General features: G+C 39.0%; 1 protein-coding gene across 1 annotated transcript; it reads right to left on the bottom strand.

Moving 5' to 3' along the window:
- Nucleotides 1-1,653: 1,653 nt before the first annotated feature.
- On the bottom strand, nt 1,654-18,472 carry LOC306707330 (calpain-1 catalytic subunit-like; the record flags this gene model as incomplete). Its single annotated transcript, XM_079174723.1, has 21 exons — nt 1,654-2,082; nt 2,293-2,345; nt 2,538-2,654; nt 5,483-5,561; nt 5,711-5,779; nt 5,885-5,946; nt 6,061-6,118; nt 6,747-6,815; nt 6,947-6,986; nt 7,093-7,298; nt 7,423-7,434; nt 9,539-9,696; nt 11,216-11,376; nt 12,690-12,764; nt 13,420-13,505; nt 14,070-14,144; nt 15,861-16,035; nt 16,140-16,273; nt 16,514-16,632; nt 16,707-16,776; nt 18,236-18,472. 21 exons carry the CDS (start codon nt 18,470-18,472, stop codon nt 2,056-2,058), a joined length of 2,082 nt encoding a protein of 693 aa, XP_079030849.1. The 3' UTR covers nt 1,654-2,055.
- Nucleotides 18,473-19,660: the final 1,188 nt, after the last annotated feature.

Raw genomic sequence — 19,660 nt, 5'->3', positions numbered from 1 at the left:
GAAAGTTACAAAATGACACACTTTTGTAATGAAGATCTATCAGTCATGTTAACCTTATCCCACAGGTGATGATGGTTGGAAGGAGTGTATCCAGCCGTGCATCTGGTGATAGGTGTTGACACATACAGACATGCACAGGCAAAACAACATTTTTGGTTAACAAGTTGCAACTCGCCTAACCTTTATATCTTTAGAGGAGGAAACCTTTGCAAACACAGGGAGAACACGCGAACTCTCTCACACAGATATACATATGAGGTCATAGAGGTGACAGAAAAAGACAGTGTTTCTTTCATTTTCTTTCCCAAAGACTGCGCTACAGTCCGAAACAAGATATTGGGGCACTATTTTTGTGAATTAAGATGCAGAGAGCAAAACAATGTTGTTTGTAGGAGGCCAACTGTATTTTTCATGTTGTGTGATACTTGCCAGAGCTTAGTGCAAAAGGTTTAGACAAGGTGGGATCTATTATCAGACAAAAAAAAGAGAACACTCACGGTATAATAGGACCAGGAACTATACTGGTTTAAATGAAAGTAGAACAACAAGAATATGTGCAATGTAGCATCTGTAAAATTATTGAATGCAGTATTTCATTTTGTTCTTTTAAATACTGTACATATGTTTCATAGGTTTGTGTAACTTTAGCATGTCTTCTTTTCTCACTTAAGGCGGGTGAGCCAGAGAGATGAGAGCCAGAACATCTATCATTCTATTTTTGTATGTTCAGGTAAAATTCCTCAGATTGCACCCTGTTTTGCATTCATCCACAAGAGGGCAGAAGTGCAACACTAATATGTGAACATTTGAGTGGGAGCGGTTGGAACAGGTTGGATCTATGTACCCTGGATTATTTCATTTTTATAGACAACAACAGAACACAGTACGGCAAAACAGCTGGACACAAACAAACTCTTTCTGTCCACAGGTGATCACTCTATATAACACCTACAAGTCACATATTTGCCAGGAACAATACCGGTGCAATAACCCTGCAACACTAAGCATCTACTGGACCTGTAAATAATATATTTTATAATTGTATTACACACTGTGTAGTTGTTTTAACATGTAAATATCATCACTACCAATATAAATCCAAGCATGCCGTGTATACTGTATATGCGGTCATATCAATCTACTCTACCTCATTTATACAAAGCAACCTGTTACATTAATCATTTATTCCAGTACTCTTTGCGCTCTGCACCAAAGTTACTATACTTGGTCAATAAAGTCGATTCTGATTCTGTAAATCCTCAGATTGCGCCTTGTACTGTTTTCAGCCACAAGGGGGCAGTAGTGCAACATAAATCTGTAAACATTTCTCATTTTTCCTGAAAACTTTAATAATGCACGTTGTTCATCCTAACAAAGCTGGCTTCCCTTTTTAAAATGGTGCATCATTAAAGGTACATTTGAGTATACAGTCATTTTGTACTAATACTAGTTGAAACTGGATTGAAATTTGCAATAAACAAGCGGTTCATATACAAAAAAGTTGCCCAAAGCAAATCACCTTTAATTACATTCTTACAGAGTTTTTAGTTTTATTTTTATAAGAAAATGGTCAAGTGGTCAAGAAAATGAGCCCATGTCATGTGCTGAAATCTGAAATGCGTTTGTATAATGTCTTTATTTTGTAAAGCAGAGTGAAAAGATAAGCATACATTATAATTCTACTAATAATACAAAAAAGAAAAGTTCAGTAGTCTGTCATTGACACGTAATACTATTCCATCTCCAGTCTTACATAAAGTCTACGAAGGTGTTTCAGCCTTATGTTAGAGGATTGGTTGTGTTATTTCTTCACATTATTGTTAATGCCCTTTAGTTGCAGTACGTACTGTGTAGTGGCTCATTCGCAGAGCAATACATCTTTTATTATGTAGCGTTAAAGCGCTTTGAACGGTCAGAAGACTAGAAAGGGGCTATACGAGTACAAGTCCAGTTAAAATTTACCCTTCACCATCCATCATGCAATTTTGTAAATGAAAGAAAACACTCTAGTCCTGTATTTCAGAGTGAATTGTGCCGTCCATCTTCCTTGTTGAGTTAAGTGTACATTGAGATGTACATCCACTGAAAGTGATGGAGAGACAAGCAATGAATTAAATCAAACGTGAAAATAATGCACCTTTTGTCACAGAATACATACCTACTATTAAGTTACATAATGTCATTTTATCTGAGACGCGTATTTCTTTCCTCTGTCTTCTAGACTGGATCAACAGATGGTGATGCTGTGTGAAAAGTTCTAGCATGAACTTCTGACAAGAAGAGTATGTTTACCTCTGACTCTTTAAGATGCATGTCTTTTCCATCAGACAATTGTTTGAAGATTTCTGTTGAGAAACACACAAATTGTGAATACATTGTATCACCTTAAGCCATAAACGTTAGCAATCGTATTTCAAGAGAGGAACTTTCAATATCTCCAATATGAAGATGTGTATTTTAGCATATTTGCCAGGCAAGAGTGGTAGGCAGTTACTCTGTATGTTGTGTTATCATTTGTCCCACTCGACTTCACTTACTGTGCATGCAGTCCAAGCGAAGGATGAGACTGATGAAACTCTCCAGGGTCATGTGTCCAGAGGAAGCACCGTAGCGCAGCGCCATCAAACTGAGCATGTCATCCTTGATCCTCATTCCTGTTCGACATACACACAGCAGAAGCTTAGGAGGAGTTTGGGACTTTAGGTTATTCCCCTAACATCTTGGTGTGATATTGCCCACTTACACAACTAGCCACAAATGCACATTTGACCTTATTTGAACATGCATCATATTTATTCTGTCTGTCTGTTCTGTATTATATCCCAATCCCAGCAATATTTTCAAGGTCTTGCAACATTTTTTACATTTTTCTGCAAAAACTGATTGGAATGATTGGAGCTAAATGTTTGTCAATTTCACAAACAACTGCAGTTTTTCGGTAGAGAAATTATCATTTTGAACTCGTTTACAAGCCAAAGTCAAATACAAACTAGAAAATTTCGCAAGAAATGTTGACAGTGTGGCTTGTACTGCCCGAAGACGTCGCAATATGCAATATTTAGCTACACACGCGGACGTCACCGGTAGTATCGTTGAGGTTTGACTGAGATATCGCTTATCTCTTTTCTGCGTTTTAGATCCATACTCTTGGATTTAATGTTGTATAACGTTTTCAATTTCCTGTACATAGAAACGTTTCACATACCAAGTGCTGTCTGTCTTCAACAGTCAGCTAAAAATATTGTTCCACGCTAACGGTGTAGTTATTGGAGCTAGTGTTCTTATGTGTATTGAGAGGGACCCCTAGTCATGGTCATAACTTTATAACAATTAACAATCCACAACTAACGCTCTTTAACAGAGCAAATCACCACGACACGACAGTCTGTGACACAAACAATTTGTAACACTAATAATTTTACATTTATAAAATTACACCGCCGAACTGCATGCTGGGTACTGCTCACTCGCCTGCTAGCACAACAGTCTGCTAACAGCTGGGAGAGGCTCCGTCGCTCCAGTAACGTTTTTCACATGATCTGCTCTTCAGCTCATCCTTTCTCATATATTCATATCGGAGCAATAGGAGCTACGGTTATGGGGGTTTTGAGGATTTGTTTGACAGGTGTTTCCCTGCTTTTTCTCCATGAACAGGCTGCAGGCGCACAGTGGATTCTGATTGAGATAATTAGTGAACGGAGACTCACAGACACACGTGACTTAGAGATGTATGTGATGCAGCTCAGCCAATCAAATATGAGTATTCTGACACGTTTCCTGATTCCAGTGAGATGTACACACACCATGACACAAGTGGGCGAGACGAGGAAAGACATGGCAGAGCAGGACAATAATTATGTAAACTGTAAATATTAAAATTTGGAGTTTTCTGAATTATAAGAAATACCAGAGCCTTACGGATGGTTAGTCTTGTTCAGGCAAATTTCTACCACGGACAGATGTCCGTGAGTTAAGTGGTGAAAAACATTACTGAGAGATATCCTGGGGACATCGTCTGACCTCCGTCCGTCACTCTCTTCCTCGCTATCATACAGTCGGGGGACAAAGTTGGTTATCCTGCTAATTAAGGCTGTAGTGCAAAATGTGTAAATGTGCTGGATTCCACAGTCATTTCTCGGGACCAGCACACGATTAGCTAACTTTTTAGCAAAACATAATGCACGAAGAGTGAAAATTGTGGGACTCTGAGCAATTTGTTTGTAGAAATCACAGAATATTTTCCTGCTCTGCTCCACTCTGACAATTATGCCCTCACTCTAGCCCTTAACGAGCTGCGCAATACACACCCATTATAAAATCTGAAATGGACCCAAAATTCCTGAAACTTAATCTGTAGGTTCATGGAAACTGTGCTAGCTATCAAAATGTCCATTTGGCAATAACGTCCAGCGTTTTGTCTACGTTTTAAACTTTAAATCATTTTTCTACGTTAAAGTATGGCTTGTCAATATGGGTCCAAAGTTCAGTGTTTTTTTTGCTCTCTTCACGCCGAAACCCCATTCAAGTCAATGGGGCGATTTTGCTCCGTTTTTCGGGATTTTCGGGAAAACCGCTGGGCAAATCTCTTATAAAAGTCATAGCACACCATTCCCGATCGGGCCGCACGTATGGATATACTTTTATATTTTGGATATACAGCGCCGCTGTTGGCAACACTGTGTGAGGAGAAGCGTGCCAAACTTTTCTGGATAAAGAAAGAAATATTATTAAGCCCGCAGGATTACAGTCAGTGTGCTTTGGTACAGGCAGTTTTACTGCCTTTGTGCCACAAAACCACACTGAATCAGGTTTTAGTCTTCATTGTAAAACGCAGAAAGGACTTAGTAGCCCTAGCGTCATGCATGTCATTGACCATTGACCACATGATCAGTTCCTTTTGAGCATTGGCAGCTGAAACAAGCCGTGAACACATTATGGGCAAACAGGGCCTCCACATCAAGCGGATATGGAGCACATTTAGCAAGTATTTGGAGTCTAGTTTCTGGCCACCTAGCACATGCAAATCCATTATTCAACCTGATCTCTGTTTTTGGTCCCCACCAACTCCTGGTGGCAAAATCTGCCTCTTGAGCTGTTAAATGCTACTCTATGTTTACCAGCTAGCTTCTAACTTTGTGTGTCTGCTGTTTGGTGCTGAGCTTGTGTTGTTCAGTGGGTTCATTAGAGATTTCTTTCTGCTGAAAACAGCTGACTACTGTGATGACGTTTCTAGAGTGGTGAGACTGAGCCAAAACGTTTAAGCTGGATGCCATACAAGTTGGAAGTATTACAACACCTCTTCTTTGTAATTCATTTATTATCAGTTTTATTTATTGAATATGTACTTTTTTCGCGTGTGCACACACACACTTCACCTTTTTAATGTTTCCCTGTGTAGTTTGGTACTGACACAAATGACACAATGATATTACATTACGCCATTCAATACATTTATAATCAAGGGAATGAATGAATGGTCTACCTGAAGCTTCGCAAGCATTCCTCAGCTCGCTCAGTGACAGTGTTCCAGTTCGTGAAACATCAGTGAGGAAGAAAATGTCCTGTTTAAATGAAGAAAACAACAACAATGATCAGGTCAATCCTCCATAAATATATATTTAGATGCACATGTATTAATGGTAGAACGAAGAGGCTGCCAATACGGTAATACATGTCAATATTGTAGTTCAGTTTAGCCTGGAATTATGACCTTGTACGTGACGACCTTCTTCCACACACGAACAAATTCCGCACCATTCAGTTTGCCGGTGGTTGATGTCTAACCCAGCATTAAGGTATCAGAGCTGTTAATGTGTGTTAAACAAACGAAAGATCTTTTTAATGTGCATTACTTATATTTGTGTATGTAACTGCAAGAGGATACATCCATCAGAGCAACAAGGCTGCGACAAGCATCAATGCTGAAGCCTCCAGATTTCAAGTCTCCTAATAAAAATAAAAAAAGAAGCAAAATCAGCTTGAGACATACTTTAGATATATCATTCACAATTATAACACAATGTCATTTTTACACTTTTAATATTATTTTACAGTCCGAACCTTTCAGGATTTTTTCATTTAGAAGCATCTGGAGCTGCTCAGCATCTACTTCTTCATACTGGAAATGAAATGAAAACAAGATGTAAAATACTTTGGTAAACTTTCTCTCAACCGTAAAAGGGGAGTGGCTTTGGAGGGCGACCTGAAGGGGCAGGGTTTTTCGGTTGGATGATTTTTTAAATCTACTGGACTCTTACTGGATTCTCAAAATTACCAACCCTAGCTTTTAGCTCTCTTTTGGTCTTCACCAACCTTCTGAGGTAAATAGCTCCATAGTGCTCCACATTATGTTCCCCAGCTATCCACTAACCGTGTTTGTCTGCTTTTGGGTGCTGGGAAGTTGGGTCGGACAGAATTTAAACAAATAGTTGGAAATGCGGTTGATGAGGGCGGCAAGACCCAAAAGTTGCGATCCATTAAACTAAAATAAACTGAAATAAAAACAAAACAAATCTTAAAATGCTCCATAGAGCTGAGGGGAACTGCGCAGTCAGGCGATAGTTATCTGTTATGTTGCTACAAATTACCCCTCTCACTCTATACTGTACATAGTTATTTGACCCATTGTCCATATTGTTGCATCTTTTTAAGTATTGAAAATTGTGGATGTTTGATTTCATATTTAACAAGAGGTAAGTAGTACAAAACTCAATACAAATATGAAGGTTAGGGACTATAGATATTACCCTGTCGGAGTTCTGGCGGAAAAGGGTTTTCCTCTTCTTGTCGTCTTCCACATTTACTGTCTTTTTGAGCTGGGAATTAAAAGAAGAGAAAGTAGAAGAGAGAATAATTTTATCCCAAATGAAATTCGTCAAAACATATCTCATATTAATTAAGTACAGTTAAGAACACCAATAATGTGATATTAATAAAGCTTGCACACCATTTCAACTGGCTCATCTTTTTGGTCACCAGAATTCTCACTGTCGGGGAAAGGTCAAAGACATTCCACATGAGATTAGTGTGTTTTAAATACCAGTCAAGTTGGACATATGCCATGCAGAGTACTTGATGATTGAGTGAGCATACTAGCTATGAGTCTCTGCCTTGGTGATGATGGTCAGCATGAAGGAGGCTGTCTCATTGGCTTTGAAGGTGGACGGCACAATCAGGTATTCAGCAGGCTTCAGCATAAAGTACTCCACAACCTCACGTGCGTTCATGTAGGTTTTAGTTTGGGCAACAGGTACCTGGTTGAAGAAAGATTGCGGGAACTTCCCCTTCTGCGCCTTGTGCTGTAGTGATACATGTATATACTTCAGTTCCTTTGCAGTTTATGTCTTTTACCTGAGCTGCAGAATGTGAATGTTAAATATGTATTGAGTATTGATTTGAAATTGCTATAAAGTTGTTTCTTACTTGTTCTTTCACCTTGAGGGAAATCAGTGGAAGAGGAGTTCATGTTGGGGACAAAAAGCAATTCAATAAATGAGTTGTGTTCACTTTTCAGTTCAAATAATGCATTATTGCGAGCATACATACTTGAAATTAAAAGCAGACTCTGACCAAGACTTAAACCTGCCTTCATACTATTTTGTCTAACCTACAAACAGGTTGCATGGACTTTGACTGTGGTCGTCCATTTACTGTGTTTACATTTGATTTACTGCAACCTTCCTTTGACTCCTCACACGAGGATTCTTTGGAAAACCTGAGATGTTCCGTCAATGATTGAATCTTGACAACCCTCTTAAGTTAATTGAGTCACTTGTTCATCCTCTTTATTATTTACATTCTTCTTAAATTCTCACAACCCACAATCATTCTTAGCATACTGACTCACACGTACAGAATCTTACAAGCTGGCATTTTGTTCCAGGCAAATATTGTGGTCCTTCCCTCATTGGACCTAGCTTTGTGTCCTCATCGCGTTACTTTTGAACGTGCAACGTCAGTTTCACTAATGGAGGTATAACAAAGAAGGAGAAGGGGCATACCAATGGGCTATGGTGAAAATATATATGTTTAGGGCAATCAGAGAGAATAGATTGCTGAGATACTATATTGGTGTCGTTTAAGTAAAGGATAATGGCCAACGTCGTCGATTAATTCATGGTTATGGTCACCTTGAAGGGCATTGTAGCGCATACAACTGTACTTGTCAAAGAAAAAAGAATTCATATTTTTATGCGTTTTGCAACCGAAATCTGTTTCCGTGTATCTGCAAACGTGAAGGTTTGCTCATACGTCAAACAATCATTACCATCACGTAATATGCTTAGGCAATGGAAATGTTGTTCACTACTCCAACACATACCCTGCTCCTTAGATATGACTTGGCAACAGGAGCTATTTCTGATCCGTTCAGCTCATAGAACTCTTTTAGCGAACAGAAAATATAATTTGACAGCACATGTAACAGCAAGACTAGCGAGCAATCAAGCCATGTCATCTCCCCCCAGATCATTATCAAAATGTTCATAAAAAAATGTGTACTGTCTGCAGCAACCTGAAGTATAGATTTGAAAAGCGATGAGAGACAATCTCTTACATGGGTCAGTAAGTTCACAGGGGCAGTGTTACTTCTTGCAGCTTGTGTGTTAAAGTCGCCACTCTTTGCTGTTCAGAGAATGATGCATTGAAGGACTAACGTTACACTCAGTTACACAATTATTTGAATTTTTTTCATTTAATTTAGCAAGCATCTTAATTTAATTTAATGAATTAACAGTGAACAGACTGTTACACTGGAAAGGTGTCCATTATAAAGAATGAATGGTCACCCTGCAGCCAATAACAATCAAATATTCACCCAGACCATGGATTGAATAAAGTAGTAATCATTTAAATGTTCACAAATAAATAATAATAAAACCTTTTATACACTATTTATGGTCAGCGTTTTTATCAGCAACATCCATTCAGAGTATTTAGATTCTTTAAATTGTAGGTTTTTCATATATTTTCTACATTTCAATAGTCTGTAGTCAACTAGCCATCGATAGGCAATATAGACAAAGGGAAAGCCCCCAGGAATTGCGCCGGGCTTTGACGCTAATTTAATATAGTGGCCAAACGGTGGGATTACAATTTTCAGGTCTGTCATGTGATGCCATTGGGTCCAAAAAGACATTCCCCCATAGACCTGCATGGGGAAAAAGATGTCTGTAACTCAGCGGATACAGTTTTTGTGGTAAATCAGCTTCCCAGTTGAGCACCTGAATTGACCTCATTTAGCATCCATGAAAAAAGGGACACGGTGTCAAGTCAACGATGAAACTTTTTTGCCCAGTATTCCAATATACAGGGGATATAATTAAAACATTTTTGAATTTTAGATATTTTTTGTGTGTTGCTGTAGCAGTGTTATTCCAGTATATTCAGAGACATGGCACTAAGTGCCCCGTGGTCGACAGCAATATTCTATTGTAATTTTCTTTGTCTGACAACTAGTTAACTCCCACATCTACTGCTTGCATGACATATCCATAATAGTCCTCTTACTGTGACAGAAACAACAAAGAGGGATATTTACCTCAAATACCGCGATTCCAATGTGGAGATTTTCGACCAGGTGTCTGTTCCTCTTGTCGGGCTTTTGCATGACAGATAACAGCACATTTTTCTCGCCATCTCTCTCCGAATATTCACCATCAATCTTGACCCGATACTGTGGATTAGTCCAGTAACTGTCTGGAAGACAGAGAGAGGGTACAATTGATTTGCATTGTATCATTTTGCAAAGAGTAGGGTGATTTGTTCATCAACATTAAAATCAAATGTTATTGGGTATTACTCATGGAAAAAAAAAAAATGATGTTGAAAGCAAGGCCAGTTCAACAGTCTCACTAAGTTGGAATCTACAGCTTGTAAAGATAAAGCATCTGCGAGTTAAGTAGTTGCATTAGTTTTATTGCAGATTTTAACTCTCCTGCTTTTACTGCAGGATATTTATTGGTGTGAACAAGATAAGAGACTGTGTAAAATAATGTTGCAGACAAGTCTTATTATAATCACACTTTGTGGCTATGTGCCTTGTGTTTCCCAGTGAGAGCTTTACCATCGCTGGAAGTGGCAATTTGACGCACTAGATTGCTTGACTTTTGTTGCTTGTTACCCTGTGCTTTGAATTTTAGCAAATGTATTTCCAAAAGACGTTCTTCCGCAACAGTCTTACAAACATCAACAGCTAATTATGCATTTTTAGCTTAGCACTTCAAAACACATTTAAAAGTAAATTGTGATACACACCCTCAGTACAGCGGTTATCTCTATAAACAGTCACATCAACCTCACCATTCATGCAGAACACATTCACAAAAGATCTTTTGGGGTTTCTTTCAATTCATTGAGATTCAAACACAGATTTAATGTTCATCATTTATTATTGAAGGCATTTAATACGAGATTCAGAGCATTTCTATTGCCTCCATACAGCTCTCAACATGGCGACGGCCCTTGGTTTTTGGACTGCCATTTTGAACCCTCGCATTCGACATGTTGGCTCTTGGCATCTTAGATTTTTGCAACCAGAAGTGACACGAGACCAAAAAGGTAACATTAACTTTCATGAACTGAAAACACTGTGTGAAAGGGTTCAAATTGTGCAATGAAAACATGAGCAACTCCCAGACCGGAAGACGCCGTAGAAGAGACCATTCACAAGGTAGCCACGCCCTAAAGCATACCTGGCTTTATCATCTATTTTACTCTAAATGGGACCATCAGCTTTGTTGCTGATGCAGTCGTTCGGGACGACTTTATCAGTTGTAACCGCCGTATGAGTGCAGTGAAGAGCGGCAGCCGTGAGTTAACTAGTGGGACAGGAAAACATCCACTAACATGCACTAAAAGGCACACATGGCTAGCCTGACTATGTACACAAAGCACTGAAAAGATCGGATAACAACACACACGCGGAGAGCGATTTCATTCTCTGCTCAAGTAGACATCACTCCACTATGTCTGCAGATTAGATAGAACATTAGCTTCTGATGCTTTGACGATTGTATATAGGACCTTCAATAAACCAAATGATGTAAATAATCATTATTTATATTAAAAATTCTTTCAACTGATTTAAATGATGGTTTATTCCAGTATATAGTTATTTATTTGTTTGATGGTTTGCAAGGAACAATTGTTATCTATGACATGGTGACAAATAATATCATGGTTCTATTAGATTGAAGTTCAGATATCCTAGAAGTACCTCTATTGTTCATGCATCCCCCGGCAGTTGTTCCTGCAACCCATCTGCCCTCGTACTCGGTGGTCTTCCAGTGACAAGAGGAGTTTCCATCAAGGAAGTCGGGACTCAGGGAGCAGATGTCCAGATCTGTGTAGAACTTGCAGAAGTCCTCCAGGGCCATCCTGATGACATTAGAGATTCATTTTGATACAGTAGTGTGCATTTTTTCCTTAGAAATACAGTGGATTCTCATCAAGAAAAATATATTCCTTCTTTATCAGGTTGGATAGGAAGTATTTATTAATCCCTCTTGGGAGGTGCAGATGAAATCTTTTATATTCACAAACGTACATGTACCTGTCTACTATGTAACGACTCAACAGCTCCCTCTGTGTATTTGTGAGTTAGCAAGTTTGCGAAGTGAAGACAAACAGACCAGTTTCACAAGGTGTTTGGTGTCTGAAAATATGTTTACAGTCTTGTAACGGACGTTCTTTTCAACACAATGACCCAAACCCAATGTCCCCCCCTAAGGCCTTAAACCCTGAACCCTCCGGGACTTACTGAAATCACTGGTAAATGGTTGAGTGTGAGGGACTGTAAGGACTTGAAATAGTGTGACCGCGAATGGGACAGCACTTTGCTGCAACATATCACGTTACCATGATGTCAAAAATTTACAATTGTGGGTATTTATTTTATACTTTTTACTCCCTGATTGGACGTCTTTCAGGCTCTTTCCATTCGAGACGAGAGGTCATTTCAAATAATCTATTTACTTGTTTTTGTCGAAACAGCTTCAATGACGAAATTAAATGTTTGATGAATAAATCTGTGTAATATAATCTCTGCTTCCATTCCTCTGATTTCATGTGTTTTTATGTTCCATCTTTAATCCTTAATGTTTCTGAGCAAATGTAATTGGCCCATGTGCCGTCCTCTTTGTTTATTTTTTTGCGTCTCCATGCGTCCGCTGGTAACCCCGTGTTTAACATCATATTGCTATGAATTGTGGGTAATTCCCTTGGGAAAACTCTGCAGAAACACTGACTTACGGAAAGGGTTCATAAAGGGCTCACAATGTCTGTGATCGAGCCCTCAAACACTATGATTTGACAGGGGGACAGCCCTAAACCCTCACAGACTCCGTGGGAGCGCGCCTCAAAATCTGTGAGTCTGTGAGTGTGGAGATTGGGATTGGGCCAATATGCCTAAAATCACAAGTACTAACCACCATAGTGTAATGTATTTAAAATATCATATGCATCTCAATTTCTTTAATTTTCAATATGTTACATTTTATAATGCTGCACATAGAAGATATTCACAATTATGCTGAGTAATGGCGACCAATAGAAAACTACTGTTTGAACTATATTCCACTTAAAGTATGCACTGTTTTGTAGTTGTTAATGGAGTTGCTACTGTGTAAGCATGAGTGGGACAGAAAACACATAGATGCTTAGAAAAGTTAGAAAAGATTGAATTTGCTTACCAAAATTCTCCATCATCACCAACTGAGAGGCACATGTCACGATCTTTGGCACTCAGGCTTTGCCACAGATATGACCTTGAAGACAGTTGGAGTGGGAATCAGTTGTTTCAGGGCCTTCAGAGACGAGTTGTAATACATGTCCTCAGGCTCAGAAAGGGGGCCTCTCAATGTTCTACTCAACTCTCAACTCTCAATATGCAAATACAGAGCAGGTCGTGATCTAACATGCCTTTACGACCGGAGATACAGCGGCGTACTTCACAGTAACTGGCAAAACCAGTTTAGGATAAACTGAGGCTCTTTTCAGAGGACAAAAGTTTTCACAGGCTTCTCACGCACCTTTTCCAAATGACCTTTTAAAGCTTTTTATGTGTTACCTACAGGAACATACCACAAAGATCACTGAAGTGATTCTATATCAAAAAAGCAAAAGGCCCCTGGCTCTTGTGCTCCTTTTTCAGATGCCCTTTTAAAGGTATGTCAGTGGTACCTACAGGAATCTACCGTGAAGAGCACTGAAGTGGTTATATTTCAAAAAAGCAAAAGACCAACCTGTTGACTTTCAGCAAAAAAACAGATGTGAAAAGTGGTGAAATTCATCCTTTAGTGTGTTTGTGCGTCTGACAATAATTAAGTCTTTACTTATCTTGTCATTGAAAATAATCTCAATATTACTGCAAATCAGAGCCGGGTCTCTGTGAAATAGTCCCTTATAGGAAGTCCTTCTCACCGATCACTCCAGTCTCCAGTCCACTCTCCTTTGCCCCAGGGGTTCCACAAACGCACCAGGTTTACTTGCTTTCCTTGGCTCATCATCTGACCAGCAATCATCATGGGAGACAGCACCGTAATTAAGTTCCATAAATTAAGAAAATTCAATAAATCATTCCATTAATCATTTGCTCAACAGCTTGAACACCTAATTTCTTGCCGTTAGTAATATTATCTTTATGATCATGAATAGACAAGTGTTTGTTGTGTTATTACTTCCGATTCTAAGTGCAATGTCTTATATGAGCGGTGTGTAGGACTGAGGGGGAGTTATTGGCTGACATGGAATATAATATTCATAACTCTGTTACCATTAGTGTATTATCACCTGAAACTAAGAATCGTTCTGTTTTTGTTACCATAAGTCGTTTATATCTTCCTAGCGTGTGGGTCCTCCTCACAGTGTATAACATGTTGCACCCCCATATGTTTTACAGTAATGCATAGTTGACAGAACAAACACTGGCTCTAGAGAAGGACTTTCGCATTTTTATATTACCTGAAGGTCACCGTAGTTCTCCAAAATGCTTGGAAAGGGAGGGGTGAGCAGAGGGGTTTCATAAATACCAATAGATCCTACACACTGCTACTTTAAGGGTCATTTTTCACCTGTTTCACACCCGTGACCGCGTAGGCATGGCCTTCCACCAATCCATTCGACAAGATGTCGTTGGCAGGTGTCTCCTGCAAGCAAAACAAAACATTGGTAGAAAAACATTTACCAATGACAAACGCTGACTGACCTATAAACACAACTTTTGTGAAGACTTGTCCTGAAAGAACTGGATTTTATCAGTCTGTAAATCATGTGTCCGTAACAATGAATGAAGATGAAAGTTAGTTAAAGGGTAAAATACAAACAACTTTGGGTTGGTTTAAACAAAATGTTAGTAAACAGTTTTAGAGACACTGGAGGACGGCGTCGACCTGCAAGGAGAGGATCACATAACCGACAGCGGTAGCCGACGTAGTGCTACCACATTTACTGCCAGCTGACTGCTATTGTATATTTCCACATATTTATATACGTATATATCCCAGTCTTTGTGCTAAGCTAAGCTAACCAGCTGCTGGCTGTAGCTTGATATATGACAGACAGATATCAAAAGTAATCATCGAACTCTCAGCAACGTCAAACTTTAAGTATGGTGACCAGGTGTCCCTGTACTCCGGGATCATCCCGGCTTCAAGCTAGGTGTCCCGAGTCCACTAATATCTGTAAAACACTCAAATGTCCCTGTTTTTAACATTCACTACCAAGTATTCCCGGTTTTCACCACAGTCAAAACAGCAATAATAAGATTATACTTTTCCCTGTACATTACCTCACCCAATATGAAAACATAAACAACGCAACACGTGTCTGAATTCAATACTGATTTGTCCTCTGTGTGTCAACCGTCATTGTCAAGGCTGTTGCTTTGACGCTTGTGGCAGTCCACTTACAGTTAGCTTTCATGTCACCGAGAAAGTTAGTCTTTTCTATAAAGCACTAGGAGGCAGCGTAAACCACTTAGTGATAAAGTTTACAGCGATCAACAGCTGACATGAATTGTTCCTATACAAATGTAGTTTAACTAATTAGCTTATAGGTATCAAGTAGTCTGCTTTCTGTTCCTTTTGGGTCTTTTTATAGATGATAAGTTGTCAACATATGGATTTTTATTTAATTCTTTACTACTGAAATTTTCTTTTTTTTACTTTACTCCCATGATACTCGTGGTAACCTGTCTGCTTCCAGGCTGGCTACCTGACGCTGGTGCTGCATGTGCATTGAAATCATGACGGCAAAAAGAAAGTCATTTTCTCTCAATGAAAGACGTAAAGTCTCCTCAAATGCCAAAAAAACGAGCCAACGAGATGCAGTGGCGATATCTGGTGTTCCTCGGGCTACCTTGTATAGTCTCCTTAAAACAACGAGAAACAGTCATGGCTGCTAGTGATGGAGACAGAAAACAAATGCGCACAGCAAAAGAACATGTGGTTCAAATCGAGTGGATTGATAACGCCCATTCAGGCAGTCACGTAATGCCCCCTTGAGCGGGCCCTTGGTGAGTAACAGTAAATTGAAGCTGCGTTTGAAACATGATGTACTGTATTTTGGAACGGTCAATACAATTTAATAAATAGCGAATCTGTCCGTTTCATTACTCATATTAATGTAATAAACATTACAATCTGCATGAAAAAATAAGGTGATAATAATCCTCCGCTTATATAGATTCATTTGACCTAGACAGGCGTCATCACTATAGAGGTTTCCACTGTGAAACAGATTGGGTATGCCTGTAGCTTATTAGGAAAATACTTTTCTCTGACATTTCTTTCTGTCAGTCACAATATTTTAGTCAAAAAAGAACCAGCCAGAGTTGGTTTTGTGTGGTATATTTATATGCTTACCCCTTGAGGTGTACCACAGCCCATCAGTGACAAGGATTGGCCAGCTCTGCACATCAGGTCCCACAGGTTTGCAGGGGGATCTGACAGCTGGATACACATGTGAACACCACCTGTGAAGTCCATCATGGCCTCCGCAGGAGTCCCAGCGATCATGTCGGTGTAGGAACCGCACACTCTGGCACAAGTGAATTTGATAATATTGTTACAGATTCTCCAGATACAAGACAGAACGCATGCGAACGAAACACATTTAATGACTGAGAAAAAAAATGTTCATACTTGGCATAAGCTTTCTCCATCAACGCGGGCCAGAACTCATTTTGGTCTTTGGAGTGAACGAAGATCAGTCTGCCATCGATTGTTGGTAGCTTGTCATCAATAACGACATCCACCCATTTTCCAAATCTCCAGAACTGAATAGTTAACAAAATAAGAGAAGGGAATATAAGTAATATAATATATATAATAAATATTCATTTTTTTCATTGTTATCCACAGGAAAAGCAAGAGCAAATTATATTGCAAAAAACATAAAGTGCAGTCTACAGAATTTGGAAAGTGACATCATGCACTCAGCATATTAAATCTGATTTCAGTTTTCAATACTAATACATCAATAACAAATAATAACCAGTTGTGCTGTTAGTATTTACCCTGAAGTGGAACAGCCCGCAGTATTTAGCATCAAATGTTTGGTCGATAGGGACAACCTTTTCAAGGATTTGTTGCTGGAACGTCAGAGCTCCGATTGACGCAAGAAACCAGCAGTCACCTGGTTAAAACAATGGTCATTGAGTTGACACCGGCCCAACAACAAAAGAATTACGAATGAAGAAATGTACCGACCAAGTATTCCTTGACCAAAGTCAAACCTTGAGATGCCGTCAAGTATGAAGTCTGGCTGAGGAGCAATTTTCTGAAATGGGAGAGTAAACGAGTCAAAAACAACTACTAAGATGTTTTGAGTAAAATGAAATACTGCAAGCGGCGATGAACAGACCCTTGCAGCTTCCTGCACGCCGGTGGTACTGGTGCATTGTGTTGCATTGTATATGAAGTGTAAACCACACACACAACATCAATTTCAACTTCTGTTGCCGGTAGGTGTTGCTGTTACTATAACTCAATATGGACATAGATGTCCTCAGGCCAGACCTTTTATTAAGCACTTCAAATTTGGGGCAGATTTGACAATTTACTGTAGTGTTACAACAGTTTCCTGTTTAATGGCATAACACGTACATTTTACACCTTTTAACGTCTTTAGACTAAATATGAAGTCGTCCTGATTTACTCAGTAGAAGGAGTTACCAAAATACACACAAAATTCAAAATGGCGACTTCCCGTTGGCTTTAGAGCATGGTCCGTGGAGACTTTTTTAAAGTCTTCATGTAATACATGTGCCCACCAAATTCGTACATCAAGGTGAAACATACTTCGTGGGCTGCTACATTGACATTGTTTAGCAAATATTGAATATTGTATTTAGATTAGATTAAATCTGAACCTGTCATCTAAAATTGAAAATGTTACATGAATACAGTAATGGATTGTACAAAAAGTATTAAGATGGGATGTTTGGGTGCCTTGTGGGATTTTTTTTTTTTTGCGAAGCTGTACAGCTGAATGTGAAGTTATGATATATGCCTAAAGTAATCAAACAGGATTGTACATTACTGTATTTGTATTTTGAACTCTAGTATAATCAGTCAGTTTATTTGAAGGGCGATCTTACCATGAATACGTTATCGTCTGTCCTCCTAGAGCTAGCACAACTGCAACAAAGACACTTAGCTTTTTAGTTATTAAATGAATCGATTTAATATTTAATATTTAATAGTTGTCTCGGGCTATTTAAGGGGAAGGTGTTTCTGTTTTTTCTAAGCCAGAGGAGGGTCCAAAGAAAATGTTATAATCCAAGGGACGGCCAGGACTTTAAAAAAATGTAACAAATAAATAAACATATGCACCATAAACATACACCATCAAAACGGTGTGTTTAAGAATTGTCAGGTTTCTATTTTTTTATTACAAAATAATTCAGGAAGCTGTACGTATAGCCTCAACCAGCAGCCAGTATGTCAGACTTTCAAAAATGTAAAAAATAAACTTTCCCATGTGCTGTTACACACATAACCAGACACTTAACATACCATTTGGACAGGGGGAAGTGTAACCTGTCAGGCAGGGTGAGTTTGGTCACAGAACAGCATTGAGAGTTGAAAGTGAGAGCGGTAAATCACTGCAAGATGATGAATCGGTTTAGCTGTCTGCTGCTAACAGACCACTATAAATGACATGCTTGATTAAACATTATAATTTACTGTGATACAGGTTCTCTTCTGCTTCTGACCAACCCTTCCAAAACACCCACCATTGGTCTCAGCCACTCCACGCGGGCCAGGTCAGAGGGGCTCAGTATCCCTTCGCCGATGGAGATCCTGTCAGGGGGGAACATGTCGTCGATGTACCTTACTCCTCGGATGACACAGTATTCTTTCAGCTGCCGGTAGTCTTGGTTGAGGAACATGTCAGGGTTGGCGAAGCTCCCATAACCTTTTTGCTTTTGACGAGCCTCCATGATGTTCAGACACACACCGGGAGGAGGCATTGCTGCAGTGTTTAGTGCTCTGTTAACAAAAGTGAGATCCAGAACCATTTTGACATTTGCAATCATTTTTGCACACACATTTGAGAGATTTAGATGAGTGAGGAATTAAAGGCAATCAAACAGTAAAAGTGTTTGGTCCTCCACGTGACGCCAGACCAGCTTCAATGGTTCTTGGCATAGTACAAGTCTTTGGATCTCTGCTTTGAAGGATGAACGAAAGATACTCCCTCATTTGTGGTCTAACGTGTTGGCCCAAAAGCTCCTATGGGTGCTTGGTCAGGTTGAGATCAGTGCCCGTCTTTAACCAACTTCTAAGAATTACACTTTAGCATGATCTTTTTTTTTACTTGTACAAAATCCCTAATATCTCTAGCAGCAGTTCATGTGACATAAACAATATACAAAATATAAATAGGGGTAAAATAAAAGTATATTGGCTGAAATTGAATCAAAAAGAAAAGTAAACTGTTGCAGGAATCAAATTCTGCTGTTGGAGGATCAAGTACCCCAAAGTTCAAGTGCAGATGATGAAGATGGATGGAAAGTGATCGCAAATTAAGTCAATGCTCTCTTATATAAAAATAACAATGATAAAGACAAGACAAATGGTGCAACACCATCTACAAATCAAACACAAATGATGGGCTAAAACTAGCTGAATCTGGAATACTTTCAAAACAGTATTTATATTATGAGCAATGTAATGTAAAATATATTATGAACAATAACATTCGTCATGATGTTATTATGATGGCATGGTATGGGCTCACCTCCTTTTTTTTGTACGGCAGTTTTTTTAACAACTTAAAGTCTTTTAAACTTTTAAAGTCATAAAATATTTGGCACATTTCAAGGTTATAAGTAGGAGTAAACATCATTTCATGTGTTCAGCCATTCAGTGACACTTTGTGCCCTGCATGGAAGCATCTCATTCATTTAGGTTTTTCTTATCAGATACATCAGACTATGAGCTATACAAAAAGGAATGCAGTCCAATAGAAAATGCAATTTATAAAACATAATACCAATCATAACATTTGTGATTTAAGTAGTAATAGTATATCTAGGAGGTCCACAAATCTCTTCATAGCATACAGTATCACCATACAGTATAAAGTACTATGCACTGCATTCATTCTTTAGACCACCTTTCTCACTAGAGACCATGTGTGCACTTCAGTCTCTTAA

This window comes from Pholis gunnellus, assembly GCF_910591455.1.
Source record: "Pholis gunnellus genome assembly, chromosome: 15".
Taxonomy (NCBI): domain Eukaryota; kingdom Metazoa; phylum Chordata; class Actinopteri; order Perciformes; family Pholidae; genus Pholis; species Pholis gunnellus.
Note: the sequence above shows the minus strand (reverse complement) of the source record. Positions and strands in the feature narration are given on the sequence as shown.